Genomic DNA, 26,160 nt, shown 5'->3' with positions numbered 1-26,160 from the left:
CTTTTAGCAACTTTTCCTCCTGTCATCTATCTGTTTATCTCATAAACAAACAATACGTCGACACAGAGAGATTGCCCTCTTGACAAATGAGGCTTCTCTTAGTGAGAAGGTATGAGGTTTCTGAAAGGCAGGGCCAATTGTTAAACAGTAAAATTCTTCAGCTCATAGATGTGGGCTGTTTTTAATTCGTCACCAAACCTTCATTTTAGTGAATCCATTCAAAAGAATGGTATCAATGTGTTTGTTGAAACATGTAAATGCTCGGATTTCATTGTGACCACAGTTTTTATGTAATAGATTTTTTTATGAGGCAACTCTTTTACTGGAACTATTATGTCTCTGCTGCTTTATGAGAAAACACTAAACAATTCACTGATTAATCAGATATATACAAGAAATGAATAATCCACTATTAATAAAATCCTTCGTTGCAGCCTTAATACATATAATTTCAGATTTAGGAATAGTTCAGACTGTTTCAAATAGATTAAAACTGCTTTTTATTGCAGGCAAATTCCAGTTATTTCAAAGAGTGAACCAGAATAAAACTCCATTTGGCTTTGGTAATGCCACCATCTGTCTTTAACAATTGATTTTCTCATGGTCCCAAAGTATTTGTCATCACAGTAACAGTGGTTTTGAAGCATCTAGCAGGCTGTTCAGCCAACTTTACCTTAAGGGCATCAGAACAAAGTGTGCATTCACGTTCAAAGCGGTGCCGTGCCTCTGTGGCAGCACGAACGGTTTTGGTTTGCATTTGTTTTTAACATAACAATAAGGGAGGAAAAATGCGAGTGTCTGCTTTGGGCCAGTAATTATCGTTTGTGTCTGTTTTTGCGGACAGTGCCAAATTATCTATGACAACTTAGGAAATTTCCAAACTACTAAAGGAAACCTAAGGAGAAATTTTAACCCTGACGTGTCTTCAGAAAGGTCTGTAGTAAGAGTATTTAAGTGCTGACAACTGACCAAACCTAAAGTAAAGTATAAAGTTGAGTGTACACAGTAACTGGGATTTCTAATAATTAATTAATAATTCTAATTCCATAACCTTGATAGTTATTGAAATAAAAATGTGGTTTGAAATGTAAGATATTCACTACCTGACTTCAGCTCCCGCTGTACTTTGTATATCAGCCCTGGTATCACCACAAGATATATATTTTATTCATAGACCAACAACAATAAACAAAAATGTAAAGCAAGACATCAACTTTTTATAGGCAGAGAAAAATAAAAGGTATAATTTTATATAAGACGTCTAAAAAGATCAATTCAGCACAGAAGCATAAATCACAACTAACAAAAATGATTACAATAAACCATTTAAACAAAGGGAAAAACACAAGTACTATAATTTGAAGAGCATATAAAAATTCAAAACGTCTTTGAAAATATTCCCTACTGGGTAATTACTTTGACTATGGGTTTAAGAGCCCATTAGGTTCAGGACTGCTGCATTCAAGGACACTAGAAGCTCTACAAAGAGCTATCATGTCTCAGATTGGTAGATGCTACTGTTTCTGAAACAATCCCACTTTTTAAATCTGTATTTTTAAAAGTCATCATCATTTAGCAAAGGTGTAAATTTACCAACTTTAGGGGTAAAACCATATGGCTTAGCTGTTCTATAAAATGTTGCAGATTAGCACCAATGGGCTGCTATTGACTTCAAACGTGTCAATGTAAATAAGTCCTGTTTGTTACGTTTCAAAAGGTTCACCCACTGTGTCTTTGTGAAGTGTTATGAAACCAGAAGGAAATCAATCCACTTCCACAACAGTGGGTGGCTAAAAGGAAACAGGACCAAAACTACGACTGCGCTCTTCTATGGTATTTAAACAATAACCTTTCCCAACTTCAACTTATTAGTTTTTTATTTTTAGTCTTCCTCATCCTCCTGCTTCCCAAACACTCAATGTTATAAAAATTAATGGCCACATAAAAACACATGTATGTACTACATGTACACCGGCCTAAAAAAATAGGGACATCAGATTTAGAAGAGCTACAGTTATTTACATGCCTCTATCTATCTAAAGATTTCCCTTTGTAAAAAGCTGTGCTTTATACTGAAACTGCCTCATCTTTACAGGTACAAAAATAAAACATGTATCTCCACACCTGCAAGAAGTATTTTCTGTCATATCATGCGAAAACACTTGGAGAGAACAAAGTTGTCAACATGTTATAACCATCCTACAAAAAAAATTCATTGGTAGCAAAATAGACTTTAAAGTCTCAAAAATCATGCGTCTGTCATTTTCACTGGTGTCTATACATAATTCGGGTGTTTCTTTTACAGTCCTGAGTGTGCAAAAAGTCAATATTACTGATGGATAAAAATAAGACCAATGTTATGGACTGGTGAGAGAGAAAATTAAAAAAAGCAAAGGCATCTTCTCGTTACACTTGAAAACCTTCTGCAGAGTGGTCATATCACATACAAGCGTGAGTTCAATTTGCAATCCAACTAAATGTTTGCAGAACAGTACAGTATGAGAACTACTACACTATATGATGCTGCACAATACAGTCTATGCTGTATATAACATACACCTCTGACAAGCTCTACTGCAACTGTGAACTACAGCTGACATTAGCTGCAACTGAATTAACATTTCACAAATATACATTGTCTACTTTAATGTATCCTGAAGGGTCAGATTAGAATAATCTGGTCCACAGTTCACATTAGTTTCAGGATTACAGCTGTCAGAGGGGGAAACGTTTGAATAGTTCCTTGTTTTGTCATTTGTCTTCAACTCAATATGAAGTTATTAAACTTGCCAGAGTAACACAGGATGCATAAAATGACTGAGTATGAAAAACCTAAACAGTTTTTCGGATTAGGCTTGCAGTATGTTCCTTCATACAGTGTTTACAAATGATGGTTGACCATTTCCACGGTGTCATGATGTTCTATCACCTATCAAATGCCCAAATACAGAAACAACATCAAGTGAAATGCATTTAACATGATCTTATACATGCTTTACAAAATTGTTATTAATGCTAAAAAAAAATTATATTCATTTTTAAAATCCATGGTTTGCATTAACATCTGTACAAAAAAACATAATGAAAAATGAGATTTCATCAAGAGGAAAAGAAAAATAATCTCTTAACTGAAAAGAAAAAAACTTCTCTTGTTGCTACAACCCTTCTCGCACATACATGTCAAAGAAAAAATGAAAATAATTCTGGACAAAATGTGGAGATCACACTAACACGATACTGCTTTAATGCACTTGTCCCCTTTTGCCACAAACAGCATGCGTATAAAAAGTGCTACTGACAGCTGGTGGGGAGGAAGGGCTAAATTGGCTGAATGAGTGGAGACTCATCATCTTTCTGTACTGGTGTAGCTGTTCTTGTCTGCAAACAGTCTGTGTGTTTTTAGTCACTGATAGGAGACATTGTGTACAGGAAGTGGGTGGATTTCCCTAAGAAACACTGGAGCAGCGGATGCTGGGGGAGCCCATTTGTGTGAGCACCTTGTCGAGCCACTGCAGAGGCCCATTCAGGTGCAGCTCAATCCAGCAGGGGGTGCTGGTCACTGTCTGTCGCCTGAGACACACAAGAAGAGATGAAAACAGATGGGACATCAGTGAGAAAACTTACAAAGTCAGGTTTTAACAAAGTCAAATGACTCTAAATTTACACACCTTAATGTCAGTTTTACCTCTAATAATAATTTTGTTGTATAACCGGTGGATGTACAGTTTTCTTCCCTGTGTTCAACTATTTTGTTCTTGATTCTGAGCTGAAATGTTTTCAAACATTAAACCTCCTAATCTACTTAGGCTCCTCCCTGAACCCTGCAAATACTATTACTGCAAAGAAGTACTACAGAGAGGAGAAGAAATTGTGCTACTAATGTAATTTATGTGAACTTAAGAGACAGTGTTTATGTGTAAAGTGCCTGGTGAAAGACCAACATCAGCTCAACACCACAGACACTAAAACCAGCTCGTATGTGCTATAAAAAAGAGGAGTCACATTTCCAAAAAAGATTCTGGTTTCAGTGCCTCACCCAGTGTTCACCATGTCAGTTTGTGTCTGTGCTCTGCCAGGGACTTCTTTTAGTTAATGTGCTTTTTGAACGGACAAATCACATTTTACACCAGTGTTGTTTGGACTCCATGTTTTGAGGTAAATTGCGTGAGCTAAGCAATTCAAACCACTAATACTATAATGCCTCAGTCCATGCCAACAACAGCAAGTAAAATTTTTCCTGTATGCTGTCATATAACCGCTTTATGTATTTGACAAACCAGATGAACGTAGACACTTGCCAGGTGTACGACTTCCCTCTAGGAAAATGGTACTGGAAATATGTGTCTGTCTAAAAGCACTAGATGCAGCAATCATCTCAAACGTATTCATTTATTTCATTGTTTGTATTTTGTGAATGAAAAAAATAAAAGTTGTGGTAAAAAAGACAAACAGTTAAAAAAAAGACCCAACAGCCAGCCTGGGAAAATAGGAGAATGAGGTGTGGGTGGAAGTGGTGAGGGAGGGCCTGGTTGGTCCAGTAACCTGAATCCTGTTTTTGAAGTGTCTCCAACTGTCAGCATGTGGTCTGGACAGAAACAAACGTTTCTCCCTTGTGGAAAACTCATGTGCTGAACCAACTCTCAGCCAATCATCTGCTCCTCTTTTATTCCGTCACCTCCTGTCTTGCTATCAGTCAGACTGTGTGGAAAACGGAGATGGGATGGAAGAGGGAAAGTCTGGCATCTCCTTGACACAGCACATGTGTGTTTGTTTAAAAACTGTCTGGGATCAGTTTCTATTGATGAGGGCTCAGCAACGTCATACACCGGATTCACCAACAGATGCCTGGGTACGGGGGCGGATGCATTGTGTGATGTGATTCACAGTCTGTTTCTTTCTATTGTCTGCATTTACTTATGGGCTAGCTATAACCTTGATCGCTCACAACTGTGTTGCTGACAAGTCAGTTGTGGGTTAAGAAGTTCAGGTGATCTGTGACTGCAGGCGTACCTGTACTCCGCTCCCCAGCCCTTGACAAAGCTCATGCGGATGGTGCACATCCTGGTGAGCTGGTACACAGCCTCAAAGCCCTGGTTGACTGACTGGGCAAGAAGGGCAGCAAACTCCTGGTTGTTGAATATCTTCAGGTTACACCCTGGAGCGAACAACAAATCAGGACAGAACCATTAGACAACACAACCAAGAGTCACCTGAGTACTGGAGCTGAAAGATTAGTTCATTAATCGTTTTTGATAGATGGGTTTTAGCTTTTAAGTTTAATTTTCAGATCTGCTGCATTTTCCTTGTCATATATCATCAAAAACTGAATATGTGGAGGTTCTGATATTTGAAGCACATTGACATTTCATTAGTTGCTTCCCAGCTATGTTTTGAGAAAATGATGGCTCAGACGGGAAGAGGAAAAAGTGAATGTAGCAGAGCTCTGAACATAACATAACTTTGATTAATCAGATCAGTATGTGTTATTTTTTTAATTAGTGGACAGTCCACTCTATCTTCCAACCTACAGCTACTCTTCACTTCCAGTTCTGCCTCATGATTTTCTCTTTCCATTTATCTCCCTCACTCCTTATCCTTATTATCTTATTTGTCTCACACTCTATCCTTCTCATTTATTTGTCTCTCTGTCTCTCTCAGCTTGACACACACCTGGAGGGATCTTGCAGACTGTGGCAGGATGCCAACCATAGCGTTGGTTACAGTTGGGGCTCTGGACAAAAATGGCGCTGTCGCTGAGACACTCAGCAAACACTTCTCCTCCGATGTAATACAGCCTCACACCACGGCCTGTTGGAAAACACATAGGACAACAAACTCCTCAGATAAAACTCAAGACAAAATGAACAACAATAATTCCACATGCAGTGTTTTATTTAATGTTGGTAAACTAGTGTAGTGTCTTTCACTATTGTAAATAAACAAACAAACGTCCAGTAGAAAGAAAACAAAAGGCTAAAGCAGCATTACGTGATTGTAAATGATTACTATCTGAGTGAGGTTGTCATGAGCCGTACCAATGTGTCTGCGTGTTAACTCCACAGCTGCGTTGCGGTTAACATTGGACAACAGGCCCAGGCAAAAACGCTCTGAGTTAGAGGGGTCTGTGAAGCCATCCACTGTCAGTGAGGGCTGTGAAGCATGGAAGGTCTCTCCCACTCTCTGGTTCAGTTCATAGTATGAAATAGAGCACCAGAAGGCCGGCTCACAGTACGTCACTGGCTGAAGGTCTAAAATGTAGAGACACAGAAAAGATACAGTCAGAGAGAAAGAAAAAAATTCAAGGTTCAAAATTTTGTGCAATGCTGTGGCTAATATGGTGGCTATCTCAATCTTGGCTACTTTCAAAAGTAAGAAGAATGGGTTTGATTCTTGAAATAATACAAGACGAAAACAGCAACAGAAACAAAAAGAAACAGGAAAAGTAACAGGAGACAAGAGTCAAGGTTGGTAGAATAAGGACTGAGAGAAAACCAGAGAAATAATAGCCAGAAAACTAAATAGAGGTGAAGAGCAACAATAACAGGAAGAGACAAAATGGGTGAAACGTGGGGAGAAAAGGGGCAGAGGTGGACATACAGGGGGAAGAAAAACACCACCAAAAAAACATTAGGCTGAGCTTGCGTCATGAAATGTCAAAGCCATATTCTGTTTCCCAGAAGCTTTTACCAGACAAACTGTGGAAACTCAACCGACCCTGGAACCAAAACGGTCAAATTACAGGCTTATCCATGATAGTTTTCAGTAATTTCAACTGGTTCTGGTAATTTGCTCTCTTTTTCCTTCAACATGGCCACTCTCTAACAACTTCAACATTTTGCCTTGGCTTTGAAGTCCAGAACAGAACTGGGCGGCAGTGCCAAATTAAACTGGTCACCAGCAGCTCTCCAGCCAAAGCCCCCTGGTGTTTTTCCGTCCTCACAGAATAAACGTAGGATATTGTCACTGATGTTATTGTGGGCTGGATGGTGTCTTAGCTTGTTGAATGATTCACATGGTGCAGGAAGACAAAGGCTTCTTTCATCACCTGGTTTCCTCTTGTAAAAATGGAGTCAAATCAAACAGACAATTCCCACCGGGGAGATGCACTGTTGAAACGTTTGTCTGTAAATGCCAAACAGTAAAAAGTACACAAACACACAGTCCTTACCTAAGTTGCTGTGTGTTGGTGAAACAGGATTCGGTGACAAGTTTGGGGAGCTTGTGTCCATGCTGTGGGTCATCTGGTGATCGCTAGTCTCTCCATCCTCACTGAGGTAGCCTGGGGGTGGCGTTTCTGAGACACACAAAAACACGCGGAGACACGCACAACACAAGTCAGACAATAATTATTGGTTATCTATAAAGAACTACACAAAATTAATGTCAACTACAGGATTTTTTTTTGTCTTTAGTTCTTCTCACTTCTGTTTCTTTCATTAACTTCCTCTTTTTTTGACAAGTCTTGCATTAAATAAAATTCTCCCACAACATGGAGGGAAAAATACAAAATATCCGATCTGTGTTTTTCCTCGCTTGTGTTAAAGCTGTGTTGCCTAACAACTGTTGGCCCCTTTAGTTTGGCACCATAAGTCTGAAAGCTGTACTAACCCCAAAAAGTCGTTGAATTATCACTTTTTTGAAACAGCACAATGCCAGAATCTGAGTTAATTGTTTTTATATTTACAAATGCAGCGAACCATATGACGGTGCCCAACGCATGTCCATGTATAATGTTAACAGCTTGACACAGACCATATTCTAACTCAAGAAGCTTGCTGGTACCTGGTATGTAGTTGCTCTGGGGCTCAATGCCAGCAGGGAAGTTGGTGTTCTCAGGGATTGAATGGCTGTAGTCATCCAGTGGTGGGAACTCACTGGGGATTTCTGTGTGTCTGGGCACCAGCACTGGCGGGAGTACTGTGCAATGGACGTAGGAACAGACAGACAAGCACCCACAACAAGTAGTTCTTTAGAGTGTAGCATAGTGATTGGATAAAAAATATAAAAATGTAATGCAACATAACAATAACAATATACTAAAAAACGTGTTAAACTCCTGTTAGAACCATGAAAATATCTGCAGCAAATAAACAAGCTGTCGTACCTGGTGTCTCTACTCTCTGGTAGTGATATGGGTTGACACACACTTCATCCTTCTTCGTGTGGAAGGCATACTCGCACAGCTCCACCGCCCGCAGTTCATGGTGGGACTGAAGGTCGGGCCAGCGCCACAGACGACAGTAGATGACGTGGGGAAGACCCTTTCTGTGAGAAACCTGCAGACGGCCATCCAGAGACCTGGAAACAAGAGGACAGGAGATGTTTGTCAGCATTTTTTACATTTTGTTAATTTCTCCCCGTACCTACCTTCTCAATCTGATTTGTAAACTTATTGTCACAAATAAGATTGGGGTCCCAGATCTTGCATTGCCCATTTAACTTTTCATATAAACATCTCCTTACATCTATTTATGTTTCACATTAGGAAAATGATACCTGACAAAGCTCCACGAGTCTCTTATGTATAGACACACAACCCATACCTCACTAAACCGGTTGTCATATTAGAATTCATCATACAAAACTCTGTTCTGAGTGGTGTTTCCTATCGTTTGCTACTGATTAGTTTGGGCTCGGACACAGCTTCCTACGGAGGACAGTCCCAGCTGTGTGTGGACTGCTTATGAAGTGATGTCTAATAATACACAATGGAAATTACAGATTACACTATATGTAACTAGAATTTTATTGTGTTGTATAACTGCACTCCCTCAGCATGCTGAATCTAATAATGATGCTACCACATAGTAATGACTGTAGTTTGAGGTTACAGATTGACATACTGTAATGGGGTTGTAGCCTGTAATCTCTGAACACAATGACCCACGAAAGAGAAAGAGAGAGAGAAAAAACACTCATCATCTTATGCAAGAGGCAACGACCACATATGTCCTTTCTATCTCTGTCTCACTCACTCACACTCACACAGAAATACAGAGTAAGGGTCAAAGGCTTAAGCTAAAGCCCTTTAGAAGGACAAATATCAGTCCCCAAACAAAAACAAGTCTGTGTGCTGTCACACAGCTGAAAGCTCCGTAGCGTCTCATCTGGGTCACACATTGTACATCCAGCAAGTGAAGGGTGGTGTTTAAATTTTTCATGCTAAAAGCTACTTTTACTCAGTGCCTGCATATTTTAAAAAAGCAGGGTATGTATTTGGGGGAAGGGTATGTTAAATTTCTAATGGTGTCTGAGTGCTTTATGTGCATTCAACTGAGGAAGCAAGCTATCACTGGAGGAAAGATTAGGATCTAAAAAAACACATCCCCAAAAGCACGCAAGTGAGACCTGGTGTTTTAAGATCAGCCTGAGTCACACCACAAATCTGTGCCCAAACGCCTGATAAGAGAACAAATGTTGTAAGAATTAGTCATTACAGGCCTTGTACAGTATGATAGGATTCCTCATATGATGAAAGTCAAGTAATGCTCTGTGAGGGGAAAGGCATCTGAGAAACTACGACTGAGTTGTAAAACAGCAGCCAGTTACTGGTGCTTTATGTTAATAGTTAGTTAATAGCAGCCATGTCCTCAACCATAACAACTACAGCCCATCAATAAGACATTTAACAGAAGGTTTTTATTCATAAATGACACAATGAAAAGGGAAATTGTGCTCTTTATTTTATTAAGCAACTGAGTGTATTTTAATGTCTCTGTAAAAGCTTGACCTTAATAATAGGTAATGGGTGATCTCAGTTAGCCATAGTAAAATCCCACAGGTTTGTCAGCAACATGATAATAATAGATTTCTGATGCTTGTCTGATGAAAAATAACTGCAGTATAGAAAATTATGTGAAGCACAATTTAACTAAAATGCAGAGATCTTTGGATAGCTAAACCACTAGCTATTGAAAGGCAGGTTTACTTATCTCCCTGTGAAGAAAAGACTTTGTTTGCTTTGTGATTTAGGTGAGATTGGCACTGAAGTCCACTTTTATACTCTATTGTTCGATATAAGCACTGTGCTTGTTGTAAAATGTCCTCAATTTTCTGGATAAATGACCATAAGAAACATGAATTGCGTTTTAGGAAGGGAACCTTTTATGTGGAGGAGTTTATTTGTAGAGCATGGGATCTATTACATGCTGGCTAAGAACATAACAAAGCTAAATGGCAGGGGATACCTCATGATCACACAGCCAAAACAGACAAGTGTTTGATCAAAGAACTGCCAAATTTCAGGCTTTTAAATCAAAGACAAACAACAGTGCTCGACTCTCCGTATTTGATCTAAGTGTTGAGAGAAAACATCCAATGATACTGAATCACTGCTCCCACAAGTACAATCTGGATACTTACACAGAGTACATAAATAAACAGGTAAAGAGTTTAGACCTCTGCAAGTCTGTCAGCATTTTGAAGTTGTATTGTAGCTTTATTGATGTTTATCAGCATTTTCCTGACTGTATTATGGTCAGCGTTTGTTAATATCTACTTATGAATACAGTTCCTCTTTTCAATTGTCACGTCTGACCTAGACTGTCATAATTTGATGAGGCTGTTTTCCTAAACCACGTGGGATGCAGCAGCAATTGAGGCCTTTTTGTACCAAGTTAAGTCCCCTAAAAAGTTACTTAAAATGTTGTCAGGCCTCCATTACATCGGAGTGGTATTTAACCTACAGGCACGCTCAGCAAGGGTTGGTCTGGAAACAAAGACTGATGGTAGCTCTGAAGATGAATACTAAATCACAGTTACAAAGGCAGTTGAAAACTTGGGAAATTGGAAAATGGGAAACACATGAAAAGTGTTTTTGAAGAGGAACAGTCATCACGTGTAGCTTCAGTGCTGAAGGAAACAAGATGTGTAACTGTGCATTCAAATATGACCATAAGATTAGCACAACAGACCAGAATGTCATTTGGTGTTACTGTGGCAATGATGTGTTGGCCTTAAGACCAGAAAAAGTAAAAAACTACTAACTTTACTAGATGTGTTGTATGGCCAGACAGGACTGATCTGATGTCAGTGGTATGTGTGTTAGGTCCCTGCTGCTGGGTGGGTGTTTGGTGGAGCCAGACTCTGTGTGGGCTGAAACTAATGTGCACACAATCTGCAGCGGAATTACTGGCCCTTCAGTGTCCTACTTACTGTTCTTCTATTTGCTAAGCCACTTCCAGTCAGTGTTTTTAAGATTTTGAAATTATGGTACGAGTCACAATAATACGTTCATGTAGCAGTGACGTCATCCAGCATTGCCAATTTTGTCCCACTCAATCATCATTAATTATTTCACATTATTAGAAAAGAAAAAGCAGGTTCATTCATATATGCACAGTTCTCTGTCTCTGCGAGATCTGAAGATGCACAAAGACAACAGTTTACACCCCAGCCTAAAGTCAAGACACCCAATGGACAATGGAAAATAAATATGGTATTTGGAAAAAATGAAGAAATGTAGGTAAGGGTTGATATAAATTTGAATTCTGCGTTTCTTAAGAACAAATATCTCTGTGGCCTAAAAAACATGCAATGTAATGTTATTTAGAAAATCATCAAGTTAGAGAATTAATTATTTCACAAAGTTTTAGAAAATGACCATAATCTCCATTGTACATTAAAAAGACTAAACTGTATTTTCTGTCTAAGAACAAATTCAAAGATACTTAATTTATTAGTATGTTAGGCAAGGGAGAAAGCAAAAGTGATTACTGAATCATTAAGATGATCTTACATCTAGCCCTCATAAAAAGTCATAAAAACAGGTTAATATAATATACTATAACATCAGACTAAGAAAGGAGCCATTCTGCATGATGAGTAGTTTCACTTTTCATAATTTGAAGACATTTTTCTTATGATACTCGTACTTACTAAGTAGGATTTTAAATCCATGTCTTTTATTCATAATGGGGTATTTTGCAATGACAATATTCATACTTATTATTAACCTACCAAATGATGTGAATACTTTATTTTTGTGAACAGTTAAAAAGAAAAAAACAGTCACAACACTACATGAAACACAAAGACAAGTCCAGACTCTCTTTGTACCCTTCTCAATCTGAGTGACTCACTTTATTGAAGAGATTTATGGTGGCACATTCAATGACACTTCAACACCTCCCTGACAATAAAAACCACTCCTGCACCACCATCAGGCCTCAGCATGTTGTTTAGAAAAAGTGTCAGTATCACTGTCTAAATAGCCAAATTCCAAACCTGCAAAATGCTCAGAGTTCAGGGTACTTCATCTGTGTTGCAGAGGCACGCAGAGAGGGAATAACTTTGACTCCAAACCTCGTGCCAGGCTCCTGTGTGTTTTTGTGTTTGTGTGCATGCACTTCCAGACTGAAAATTTAAAGGAAACAAATGGGATCTGAAGATTTCCTAGATTTCAGTCCAGGCTGCAGTTTTCAAGCTTCAGCTTCTCCCCACACTGACTGATTTTAACATAACTCACACTGGATATCAGTTATAACACAACACAACTATAAAATATCTAATTGTTTTTAGCACAACTGACTTTGCATAGAATAAATCAATGTTCAGGAAATAATAGTAATGATTTTTGAAAGGGCAGAAGTAACAGTAGAGATAACACTACTACAAAATAGGAAAGTAACCATATCACTACAGCTATGTTTTATATGCAGGTAAACTATACAAAGTAGCTAAACCTCACAAATAGATATAATAATTTCCCAAAAAAACTGAACTGGACCTTTCTGTCCTGCTTTGGTTTTTATTTCAGTTTTTAACATGCACATGCAAGACTATTTAAAATTTGCAAGTGAATCTTCTTTTTGATTCCTGTCCTGATTGAAAACAAGAGTCAGTCCGCTGACATTTCTCTGTCAAGAGACAGTCAGAGTGAAAGTGACATCAGAAAATGAAGAGGCCAATTCGTATAGATTTTTTGCCACGGTGGAAATTGTGTCAACCTCATTGACTGTCATGACCAGAAGCCATGGTTGAACCTGACCTTTACACCCAACCGACATGCCTATGACGGGACTGCAAACTGTGAGTGCACACACGCATACGCACACACACACACACACACACACACATATGAACACGCACACATTTAGTAATCATCTGTGTAAAGGGACTGTCTCATTCTCTTTCTGGAAAAGAGGGAGGGTGACCTTATTAGAATATGATGTGACATTATTATTATTATTATTAATATAAAGAGTAGTATATACATGCACACATTTTATATTTGTGTGGGATTGAGTGTGTGTGTGTGTGTGTGTGTATGTGTGTGTGTATGTCTGTGTGCGACATTCATAAAACTGACTGAGACAGAGCAGATTGAGCTTTACTGATCTGGGAGGAGGGGGGCAAAACAAACACTCTGAGACATTCCCAGTTATGCTCAGAGACACAAACATATACACTGTGTGTGTGTTCAGGCTGGCGATGGGCCGAGCAGCACTAAACAAACACACACACTCTCTCTGTGGGCTAAGACTTTTTACAACTCTTTGCCAAGCTTCGAGCTCAAATGAAAGTCTGAGCTTTAGAAAAAGTTGAAGGCAAATACTGTGAGAAACTAAATCCATTGAGAGTCTACTTTATTTTTGTGCTGTGTTCATAGGTTGAGGTCATCAGGCTGTAATATACAAACTTTATTTAACTAGATAAACACTCATGTGTAATGATTCTGTTATTAAAATAATAATAAGCAGTGGAGATTTTAAGTGCCTCTAGTCATTATCTGTCCTATAAGAGCACAGAGCAGGGAGGACAAAGTGGGTGATGGATAAAGAAAAGAGTGTGCTGTTGGACAATAGGGCTGGCAGACTGTCTCAGCAGCTCAGGACAGCTCAGAGTGTCTGTGACTGGGCCCCCCTAAAGCCCCCCTTGCCTCTCCTCCGTCTGTCCCACTATCCTGCCCAGCCTCCATCCCACTACTGAGAGAGGGCTGAGTGTGGGAGTGTGGGGGTGGGAGGTGAAATGGCCTTTGTGCCTTTCATAGAGTCTGCGGCCGGTCTGTCGAGCCTCGGCCAACAGGCTGCAGCCCAGTGACATTTAGCAGAGGATTGCTGTCTTCCAATAGCAACATGAGAAGAGAAAAAATCATTCACTAACTCTGGAGAAGAGGCTGCAATGAGCTTTGAATAGGCAGCAAACGTCAGGAGTTATTTTCCAGTGTTTAAGTTTAACATTTTTGGTGTTCTTTCCCTGAAACCACTCCTTTGCTTCTATGACGTCACATGATAATGAACACATTTTCAACCCACGCTGGACCTGTTGTGCGACTGCTGTCACAGGCTAATCCCTTGTTGTGCCACCATTCATACAATATGCAACTGCAGCGTTGCACAGAACTACAGCTACATTACACGATCACAAAAGAAAGACAGTTGCGGATTGAGCTCTCTCTCAGCCTCTGTCTCTTACTCTCCCACTTGAATTGAGTCTGTGATTTGAGCTGTAATCAGAAAATGCTTTTAAATGCCAGAGAGTGCTGATGTGAAACCTGTGAAGGAAATGAGTGATAGTGCTACTAGCTGTACTGACAATGACCCCGGTAAAAGCAAACGGACGTTGATGAGCAAGTGAATAAGATGCGAGACAGGGACAGGTGTTGTTATTCAGGTCAGCTGGATCAAAATTACAGATTAATTTGATGGTGTAGAACCATGTTGTTCTCCCTGTAGCTAGTGTCTGTTTGTAGCCAAAGATTGTTTGTGAGGGAAAACATTATCTGTAACACCGCTCGACAACTGCAAGTGAACTGAATGTCAGAGTCAGCCGTCTTCAATCTAATCCAGTCCAACAATACCAGAAGTTGCATTCTCCCATTTACTCTTTTCATTAATATTAATAGTTTAAGCACATAGACATTATAGCCCTGAACCAGAACCTCCGGTTTTTGGTTCAAAGATAGAGCTGTTATTTGAATATGTCACATTTATATTTTAAACTATTCACTGTTTTAAAGCATCAGACTTTATGTATTAAAACTGAAGGACTTAGTCAACTAACTAAAAGTTAGTGTTCCCTTTCTTTTAAACCAAATAATCAAACAATCTTACAGCCTACACTCAGAAAACTTCATTCTTAATCTAATGTTTGGGTTCACACAGACAATTTATCACTGTGGTTCAGCAGCAATCAACTTTATCACAGAAGAAAATGTTCAAAGTGTATAAATCTTGGCTGGTGAACACATTCCAGCAGTGGTGCAACTCACACAGAGGAACATATTCCACACACACACCTCCCACTCTCTCTGGAAAAGCCATCAGACTTCTCTTTTACTTACAAAAGAAGGGAGGGAGGGGGTGAAGGAACCCAAGAATAGAGTGTGAAAGAAAAGCAAGTCTGACCGTGGCCCACAGGTGATATCATAGGGCTGGAGTGTGCTGTGGAGGAAGGAGGCCCTTGTGTGAAATAAGAAACCAGGAGACAGACGACCAGCAAGGCTAGACGACAAATAACAGAGTCTGAACTTGAAAAACTGGGGAGACGATACAGGACTGGGAACCATTAGTTTTACTGCTAATAGTCAATGAGCTGAGCAGCCCGCTTCCCTTTTTCTGAATCAGAATGATGAATGACTCAAACTATTCCAGATGCAAGTCATCAATAATTTTTCTCCATAGCCCAGTTAAGTCAGATCTACTAGTCCATTAAAATTCATGTTTGTTCATTCTTTTAAACAGATGGCCCACACTATATTATCCTCCACCTGCATATGATATCACACAAAGTGGCATTTCTACTATAAAAAATAAATATATATAAGCGTGATTTGAGTGGCAGTTTCATTAATTTGGTATAACAAATTAGCTATTATATTGTTTAGGACTCTGTCTTAAATCAACTGTATTACACTTACTCACTTAAATTAAGTCTTTGATATTAGCTTTCATCTATAAATACGAGCACAGATGTTAATTTACATGGCTTTTCCTGATGCATGCCTGATGCTTTTGGAGCTGAGAGTTAAGGTCATTTGCTCAGTAATTTTGGTGACAACTGTTAACTCTGAGGTCAGTCCCACAGTTTGTCCATGGTTGATTGCTGATTGATTTTTGTTTGAGCTGATAGTCAAAGCTCTGTAATATAGGGCAAAATAATGCTATAAAGCTATGTGAGCTCAGATGTAACTAAGGGTTTAAAAACTGCTTTATTCAGCCCTTTTGCCCTCATATTCACACCTAAAAACTATTTTGAGTGACCAGTATATCTCACCTTCATATTTTTATACTGTTGGATGAAACTAGAGTTCAGAGTTCCTAATGATCCAGTGAGAATAATCAAGATAATATATTTGGGAAATATAATATAATATAATATAATATAATATAATATAATATAATATAATATAATATAATATAATATAATATAATATAATATAATATAATATAATATAAAATAGCCATGTTACACAACTGTGACATTCTGCAACGATAAGCAACACTGCTCCTGAGTGACTATATTTAAGTCAACATTTCACCAGATTGGTGTTTTTAGTTGCTGCCTTGACATCATAGTCTATCAGTGGAGGTCTTAGGTTTCTTGCATTTGCTGAAAAATATGTTGTCATCTTGAGATTCAGGAATGAATAACATAATACAATAAATGCTTAACAGATCATTTTTTCCATTCAATGATCAACAAAGACATTTCCATTCCCTTATTTACTCATCTGAGTCCTGGAGCACTACAACCTCTTCATCATCACCAATGGATGCAGCTATTTGTCAACTACTTTTCCCAAATTGTTCAGCAATCTATTGCTTAGCTGTATTTCTTAAAGTATTTTCAGACTTTCACTTATACATGTGTCGTGACATTTTGCTCTCTCTCTTATTTTAAACCCCCTGCTCCTTCATGTCAAGTTGTTTCCCCACTCAAATCCAGCTGCAGTCCAGCACCCGTAGCTGCAGCAGCGGTGATAGTAGCCAGTGGCACACAAAGGCAGGCTTGTTGTCTGCCTGTGTGTGAATGTGTGTGTGTGTGTGTGTGTGTTCCTGCCTCATGCATGCGCACTCCCCCACAGATAGCGAGACAACCAGGGCCAAGTCGAGCAGAGCAGAGCTGTCTGTCTAACCCCCCTCCACCCCTGGTGAAAGCCACAAACCAAACAACAACCCACTCCCTACTCAAAGCTCTCGCAGGCAGAAAGAGCATTCCTCTGAGCTGAGTAACCACACACACACGCACACACACACACACACACACACAGAAGCATGTATAATGACGCAAAGTTCATCTTTCAAGTTTCCTCTCAGTGGAGTGATGTTTGTATCAATGTAAAGTATACCAATGCTGACTTGCCTATAGAAAATCAAATCCTGTAACTCTAATGTAATTTCAACTAAAATATCCGATGAAGATTTCTTTATTCATGTGAATCCTAAAAATACTAGTAACAACACTGCCATAAAATCATAATATTTAGATATCATCAGTTTATAACTCCACTTAAAAACAATAAACAATTAAATTACCCAGCAGTGGCCGTCAGGTAAAACTACCTGGCTTCTTACTCATTCAGTTGTTTCTAGAGTTTATAAGTCTTTGGTTACAAGTTAAACACCACAACACAAGTACGCACACATACTTGTGCTGTTTTTCGTCGTTCTGTCAAGCAAATCAAACAATGACAGGAATCCTGAACCTAACTAAAGAGGGCAACTTATTGCGGTCATTAGAGCAGCCGACACCACGCAGACAGACAACACACAGGAGCTCTCTGTAACCTGTCTTCTAACGCGTCCTGGCTGAACAATGCTGTCTCGGATGACTCAGGTGTGATACTTGACAAGAAAGCTGTCTGAGTGAGAGACGGTGTGCAAAAAGGAGATGGCACTTTGACCCTATTGAAGCATAATGTAGAAGAAGGTCAGAGGGAATCGCCCAGTATCCAACTGTACTGTTTTTGAAAGTGTTGGTTACTTTGATTATGCAAATCACTATTTGATTTTCAAACATTGTAAATCTCAGACACTGCAGTGCAAATTGTGTCTTCTACATTTCAAGTATTGAACTGTTTCCAAATAATCTAGATCTGCAGCTCTACTGTGCTAAATAATATGTTGTGCATACCACAGCGTGTATAGTGCTGCATTCATGCAGGTGGAGTCCAAAGTGACACAGTAGCTGTCTGTGTGTATTTAATGCCTGTTATCCAGGCTCTCGTAGACACACTTCCTTTGATGTTGAACTACTGTCTTTCTGGAAGACAAACCAGTTTTATCTCAACTATTAGCAGGTCTCTTCTTCTTGTATACAGATCTCACTAACCACAGTCTCCCTTTGATAAGCCGGAGAATCCAACACACTGTCTGTTGCCAAATATTCAGTCTCTTTCTCTTCCTTTATCTAAACCCTCGGTTTTCTGGTTTACCTTTCTCTTTCACATACCGAGGTCCTCAAATTTTAATCTCTTTATACACCTCCAATGATTTTCACTGCTCTGTTCTGTCTTCAATCATTTATGAGTCATCCTCCCTTTATTAAAGCGCATTTTTTCCACTACGATGACAAGGCCACCCCTGTAGCAACAGACAAGACAAGACTGGGAATTCCCAACTCCTCTTCAGTGTTGTGTATTCTCCGTTCTCTCTTTACACGTTTTCTCATTCATCCTCTGCCGCTCTCTCAGAGCCCTAACACTACAGCGCGTAAACTGCATCAACACTTACTGAGTCTGACATTCATCCTAACCAGGTTTTGCGTTGATATTAAAATGAGACCACAGAGTTTGGTTTATAGAAAATTACTACAAGGCCACTTTGGGATTGGTTAAATGCATCTACTTGTTGCTCATTCATTCATTCATACATCCATAACCATTTTTAATGGACTGATCAAAATAATATTAATCTTAAATGCATTATTTGGACCTATTCAAATGTCGTGATTAAGGAATTTATACTGTAATTTGAAAGTAGTAAAACAAAATTTTGGCATAGACTGTACTGTGTATGGGGGGTCTTTAAATTCAAACATTTAACACATCATTCACACCCACTTGATATTTTCATTTTGATTTTCTACAGTATTTAAGTTTTTATGAAGTGTATCAGCAGCCCGTTTGGCTATTTATATCTCTTCTAAAGCTTCTTCAATTCTGTTTTTAATTCACAACCTCACCAAAGTCACTTTCTCTTCCCACAGGTTTGGCCAGTTTTCTTTCCCTTCTTTCCTTAGAGGTGTTGAAACAGTATGGTTTCAAATTTGGCACAGTCTTCATGTAGTCACTGTCAAGGTTCTTCCCAGGCTCTGGGTTTACATGCTCAGTGAACGTTTTCATGGTTCTACATTTGTTGAGCCACTTTTTCCAAATATAAAATTGGCATCTGCACATGGGCAAAGAACAGTTAAATCCAGCAGTAGCCACAGCTCAGGTTGCCTTTTTCATTGTACTCTAAATAATTTCAATATCCTGTATGGTGAAACCTGTTGGCTAAGCTAAAGTGGAAGATACACTGCCCGTCCCAAAAAAAGCCACACACTCTAATATTTTGTTGCACGGCATCGTTTCGATAAGCTTCTGCAACGTCACAACATTTATTCTCGCCCAGATTTGCATTCATTTTTCACCAAGATCTTGTATTAATGAGAGTGGGACCATTGTACAAAGTCTTCTCAATGGGGTTAAGGTCTGGATGGTGGCCAATCCATGTGTGAAAATGATGCGTCATGCTCCCTGAACCACTCTTTCACAATATGAGCCTGATGAATCCTGGCATTGTCACCTTGGTACATGCTTGTGTCATCAGGAAAGAAAAAACCCATTGATGAATAAACTGTTCATTCAGTATATTCAGGTAGTCAGCTGACAATTGTGGTCATCTAAACTTGAACCAATCATGGTACATGGTTTAATTTTAGGAAACTCCCCTCATATCACAGGAACTTGAGTGTTATCAAGTGTCCTGTCTTGTCATTATGACTTCCTGTAAAATGACTTTCCTTTCCAATAAGCATATTTTAAAATGGTTTGACTGAGGAGGAAAAAGTCATCAAAGACATCAGTGACCTTTATATTAAACTGTTTACAATGTCCTCCATGAATCTCAACAATCCCAGCAATGACACAGCTGTGGACCTGGGTCTTGTCTTTTGAATGTCACTTAAGTAATGAGGTCACTCAGAGATATCAGGTTACACGAGTAATGTGCACTGTGGCCGCCTGGTTACTATAAACCCACAGATACATGTAGTAGTTCAGTATTCAGACTTCTCATCTCAGATTTACTCTGGAGGTTCACAGATTTTAGCTGTAAGCTGATATAAGCTAGACTAGACTAGAAGACTTGTACGGGTTAATTTGTGTTAGTTTCAGTTATTATTTTAAATTGATTTAAATGTGATTTTGAGTATAATGATCTCTCACAGTTACATTTTCTGTCTGCAGTGTCTATAATCAGAGTACTGCAAGAGAAGTCTACCTTCTTCGTTTCTCTGTATTTTTTATTTTATCCTATCTTTTATTTCTGTGGGTGGGAGTCTTAATTCCCTCCCTCCTGCCCCAACATGCAACAGTGTGAATCAGACGGTAGTTTTGCTGCCAGGAAGGATGTGTGCAGACAAGACGAAAGCTGGGGAGTGCTTTCCAGAGTGAGTTAAGGTAGTTGGGAGAGAGAAATTTACTCCCCTAGGCTCTGCGAAAATGCACAACACACACATACATGCAACAAACAACTTGGATGAATTATTTTAATATAATGCCAGTGATCCCACATTAAACTGCTACTGGGATCATTCATTACTTTTTGGCTCTGTAAAATCCTGTGCAACCAGATTCATTCTCACACACCCCTATTTCAACACCAGACTCATTTCTACCCACTGTTACAAAAACAGGGTGCAGTTAGTAAAAGTCTGCAACCTTAATGTTTTGCCCGTGATTGAGATGCAGCATTTTCACAGCAGATTACAGCCTTCACTGTTTCCTAGTTGTTAGTGATAAGAACTGAATGGTGTGGCATTCTTCAATGTTTTCTGACATTTAATTTCTTGAACACTAATTGAAAACAATAGCAATAACAAAATAGCTCTTTAATCATCTTCAATAACCTCTAATAGTCTTTTTTGGATAAACAGTTAAGTTTGCATGCCAATGTAAACTTGAAACGAGAGGCCGGAGTAGTCTGTTGCAGAAGTGAATGCAATGAAAAAACAGTCCTAATATTGTATGATGAGGAAGTGACCAATTTAGAAATTTGCAGTACACCATAGTTACACCATAAGTAACTGCAAATATAGGGCAAGTAACAACAACTACATAAATATACAACCTTAACTCATTAGTCAACAACTAACTTTCAAAGTTATGCAAGTAAATACAAAGTTTGAGCATCCAGAATGAAACACAGACAACATATGCTAGTGCCTTTCAAATTACGTAAAAATAACGTAATGTTCTGATCTGTTGTGATTAATGATAACATGTAGACAAGTTTAGACACTAAAATGATTGGGTTGGGATAAAGGAAAGGTCATGGTTTCTGTTACAATAGCTTACTGGTTAATTTTAAGGAAACATGGTGGTTTGCGTTTAAAAAAACCTACTTCCTGTAGGTTAGGTGACCTTCGTCATTATGGTTAAAATTAAGGAACAGTCATGGTCATGGCTAAAAGAAGCTAACACTGACAGTTGAGATAGAACAAGAGGAATCACAATAGCAGAATCCAGTGTCAATCTGACCCTTTAACCTGAAATTTCCCTCTGCAGCTGACTTTTAGCTATTGAAACATTTGTCAGAAGACAGACAATCGTTTGCAATTCTTTTGACCACTGGAGAGCTTTAACAATTAAAGAGCATAAGAATTTTTAGTTACTGGGCAGATAAAGTATAACCTAGGGTCTTTGCCAACACACAGATACAACTTGGCTCGAGTGAGAGTCTCCCTACACAAAACAAGGAAAGTCATTTGTTAGTCATCCTGTCAAATTCAGGCTGCCATATTTCTCATCCACCCCTTAGCCATCGGAAACTGGTGGACTTTCATTGCTTGACGCACTTTACACACCAATGTTTGTGACTAACTCAGGTTTACAGCTCACAGAAAGAGAGGATTTTGAAAGGAGAAAAAAACAGGGAGGGAAGGTAGGTCAACACCACAACACCACAACGGCTTGCTGTTGAGTGACTAACGCTTGGACTTGGACACAAGCCTTCACATTCACTTTGCTTATTGCTCCTAAAAAAAGTAAAAACTGCTCATTGTGAAAACCACAGTGACCTAAAAGGCATGAAAAGCACTGGTCCCATCCAAATGATGGGCAAATGTGATATACTGTAAGGGCCTTTGTTTTCAACGTCAAATGGGAGTGTAAGTTAAAGTGCCTGTGACTAATGTTTTCTCTTGGGATGTGGGCTTTATCTCTTGGGTACACGCATTGTAGCATATATATACACATATGGTGTCCCACTGTCCACATCAACCACACAAGAACAAAAATAACATAAGTGTCTCAATCAAACTCACTGTGTTGGGAGACCACGGCTTCTAACCAGGGACTGACATGTTATTTTAAAATCAAACAGCTTTCTCAAAGCTTAGAAGGATCTCATTTTTACCATGTGGCAATCTGAAATGTACAGGAAAGAGACACAGCAGCACTGAGATTTCCAAATTTCATGGCTTAGATTTGATATCTGAATCAGTTCTGATGAGTAAATCACTTGTTTTTCCTGCTTTCAGCAACAATAATCCAACCTTAAATTATCCCAACAGGTACCTGATCTGCTATTCCACCACCGGATGCAACTATTGACTCAGCCTATGCACTGTGTCTGCCTCCTTCAGCACTCAGCATCACAGCAAGCCATCGACAAGAGGGGTAGCAATGAGCCTAATCAGGGAGTTCATGTGTCAGAGAGATAGGAGCTGACCTCCCCATGGACAGGCCTGAACACGCAGGCAGCTGCTGTCAGCAGGCCAGAACGTAGGGGAATTAATAGAAACAGCAGCTCTCCAGGGACACTGTCAGCCCACACTGACAGCCAGCTCTGATCTGGGGTCATCTTAATGCACTCTGCCTCTTCCCCTCTGCATTAGTGGTGGGAAATATAAAACCTGGATCATGGCAAACATTATTTAACTTTCTGAGGTAGGCTTAGCTGTGAACGCTAGCCCAGGCCTATGCAAGCTGTGATATGCACACTTGTGGCAATCAGGAATGTAGGAGTGCCCCGTGTGGGGTTCAGTTTTCATCCGACACACAGTGTGCTATTAAATCTAAATTGCCCACACATGCAAGTGAGATTTTGCAAGTGGCATAAGCAGAGGTTGAGGTGTTCATTTGTTACATACAGCTCACATAAATAGAAAGACTATGAATAAAACAGCTGTGAATACTAATACTGACTGAACCGAACACAGTCTAAAATGACAACAGTGAAATAAATGCTATGTTTATAAAGGTCCATTATATCTGTTGAAACTTGTAAGAAGATGTGTTATTTCAGCTGTCATTTTGTATATGGCAGATAGTAGGATGGTGTGCACTGTACTTAGAGGTGTTGTTATTTAGACTACCTTCATTTAGGCAAGGCAGCAACTTATAATTGTTTACATTATTGATTGATCTACCGATCCTGATTATTGTTTATTGTTTGGTCTAGATGTGTTTCATATCTTTTCCATAGCCCAAATATTCAAATGTTTAGATGTAAATCCACAAGATATTCAGATTATTATCAGACATGACGAAGAAAAGCTGGAATTGATACGTCTTTGGTATTTTTACTTGAAGAATTACCACAGTAATTTACTGAATACAAAAATAAAATAGCTGATTCATTTTCAACTTAGTGATTTAATCGTTTCAGCTGTACCCTTACAGATATATACTGGATGTGAGATAGACAACATTTAGATAAGTGTCCTAAATGTCTGTCAACTCAATGTATGTCATTATATGTTGAACTGCAGTTTAACATGTGCCACATTACTCCTACTAACATGACACACACATTACCAGGAAGTAAGACTTTGGCATCTCATACACTTCTACCTGTCTCAGCCTAATTGCAAGGAACTAGTTATACAGAACCTTAACATGATAATTTGATGTTGAATGGTTGGGTTGATTATTTGAGAGACAACTAACAAGGTTAATGTAATCCCTTGTATTTAATATGACGTAATTCATTAAAGTAAGATTAAAAATACTGGTGAACATGCATGCATGGATGGTGCAGTTGTCCACTACTGGCTGATGAACTAAGTTGACAGGTGGCTACAGGTGTGATGGTGTAGTCCTAAAAGGGGGGGGGCAGCAGCCTCCAGCATCATTACTGTCACAACAATCCCTCTTCTACTTTGTGCATGTCAAACTTCACACACAGCCACCTCATCACTGTCTGCATCCACTAACACGTTTATACCCAACACTACTGCCTGCAGCATGCAAAATACTCTCTATGAAACTTTGAATTTGTCGGAAACTGAGAATTTGTCTTAGTTTTTCTTAGAAACTAAGCAGGTTTCTAAAGGATTTTCAATACCTGCACAAACCCTGAGAGAGACTGAAAGGAGAGAAACGAGCTCGGCTCCACAGACTCGCCTACGCACTATCACTGCAGCGCTAGAAAGCGTCCCAGATTAAGGCCAAGTTATATAACTTGGACTCCATTTGTGGTTTTGCATCGCATGTGCGTTGCTGGCTCCTCCGTGCACAGGTTATATCACTTCTCCAGCAAGAAGGCTGGAGTGAAATGCTAAATATGATGATCACAGGAAAGTGCTAAATAAAACCGTGCCAGCCGCCGCTAACTTAACGCAAAGTGCACACATGACGACGAGGCAGCGATTGTTTGTTAGCTTCCAGTGTGTGGAGCGATGTTAGCCGGTCAGGCATTAGTTACCTTAGCATGTTACCGTGTTAATGTTAATGCACAACAAACGTAAAGGAAACAGAAATATTGACGCGAGTGAGGAAGTGGAAGTGTCAGCTCCTCTGGCAAGAAAACATGTCATCCATGCGTAAAGAGGAGCAGGCTACGGTTAGCAGGCACCACGACACGTCTGCGTTTAGTGTAACTAAGCTGTAATAAATGAAGCTAACTAGCTAGGATGCTGGCTTCACGGTCAACATCACCGGGGCGCTCCCACCCCCCTCACCTCGGTATGGTGATGCATTTGGTGTTGATATTCTGGGTGGTGATGGCTTTCTCCAGTTCGTCCAGTTGTCCCGTCTTCTTCAGCTTCTTCACCAGACTTTTCACCGCCTTCTCGCACCATTTCTCCTCCTGGCCGTTCTGCTCTCCCTTCTTCCAGCCTAAAAGTCTTTTGACAATCGGGGGGGTGAAAGGCAGGATTGACATCTTGGGTTCAGTGACGACCTTCCAGCGTCGACGAGTCCGTCGCTTTGGAGGAAACGCGCAGACAAATGTTCTTCAAGCGGCCCAAGCAGCGCAGGTGAACGCGTTGTTTAGCTGCACACAGGTTGTTGGTGTTTGTTAGACGCCACACAGAAGCATCCCGGAGTTGAAGCCTCCAGTTTCAGGGCTCCCGGACTGTCTGGACCGAGATCAGCGCTGAACTGTGCACCGCTAGTCTGTTGCGCCGTCGACTTAGTGCTACTCCGCCTGAAAATCTAGTCCCGTCTGCACTTCTTCAACGCCAAGCTTTCACACAAACGCACGACTCCAGTCCCACACAAACTTCGGCTTCAACTCGAACAACATTCAAACACAAACAGGAATCTGCTTTGGCTGTGTTTCCCTCCCCGGTGCACTAAGTATCGATTAGCAAAGTTTAGTTTAGTTCATCCGCGGTGCTCGGTCCGCCGACTAAAGTCTGCGAGAAGTCTGCATCAAATGCAAATGCAGGAGCTGCAGCTGAGAGTCTGCATTCAGGCTCCAGGCTGCACAGCAGACCTGTGCAAGGCCACTCTGAGCAGCTGGCTAAAAGTGCTCTGCTAATATTGCTCAACCCTCGCAGCCGCCTGCTGATAAAAGTGCATGTGGCTCTGCTCAGGATGAGTGGTCATAATCACACACTTCACAGATGATTCAGTTACGTAACGCTGCACAACACAGTTTATTGCACATGAGTGTGATCAGAAGTGACTCTTTATTGTGCTGCTGTTGATTTCTGGCCATTGCCCCAGGACCCCACACCTCCCTAACAGTTGGCTGTACATTCACTGCCAGTCAAAAAGTTGGAGTG

At 39.8% G+C, this 26,160-nt stretch overlaps 1 protein-coding gene across 1 annotated transcript; it reads right to left on the bottom strand.

Annotated features, from left to right (window-relative positions):
• Positions 1–1,145: 1,145 nt before the first annotated feature.
• On the bottom strand, positions 1,146–25,892 carry smad3a (SMAD family member 3a). Its single transcript, XM_026378458.1, has 8 exons — positions 25,111–25,892; positions 8,105–8,298; positions 7,783–7,917; positions 7,169–7,294; positions 6,036–6,248; positions 5,671–5,808; positions 5,011–5,155; positions 1,146–3,570 (listed from the first exon to the last, which is right to left on the bottom strand). The coding sequence occupies exons 1-8, from the start codon at positions 25,311–25,313 to the stop codon at positions 3,447–3,449; spliced, it is 1,278 nt and encodes a 425-aa protein (XP_026234243.1). The 5' UTR covers positions 25,314–25,892; the 3' UTR covers positions 1,146–3,446.
• Positions 25,893–26,160: the final 268 nt, after the last annotated feature.

Source organism: Anabas testudineus, chromosome 3 (assembly GCF_900324465.2).
Source record: "Anabas testudineus chromosome 3, fAnaTes1.2, whole genome shotgun sequence".
NCBI classification, from domain to species: domain Eukaryota; kingdom Metazoa; phylum Chordata; class Actinopteri; order Anabantiformes; family Anabantidae; genus Anabas; species Anabas testudineus.
Note: the sequence above shows the minus strand (reverse complement) of the source record. Positions and strands in the feature narration are given on the sequence as shown.

Bases quoted from the DNA above. Each gene is read 5' to 3' on its own strand.
- smad3a (XM_026378458.1), bottom strand. From the start codon at position 25,313: ATGTCAATCCTGCCTTTCACCCCCCCGATTGTCAAAAGACTTTTAGGC. The intron at 8,299-25,110 runs GTGAGGGGGGTG...TCTTGTTTCCAG, and splicing joins AAATGCATCACCATACCGAG to GTCTCTGGATGGCCGTCTGC. The intron at 3,571-5,010 runs GTACGCCTGCAG...TGTGTGTCTCAG, and splicing joins GGCTGGGGAGCGGAGTACAG to GCGACAGACAGTGACCAGCA.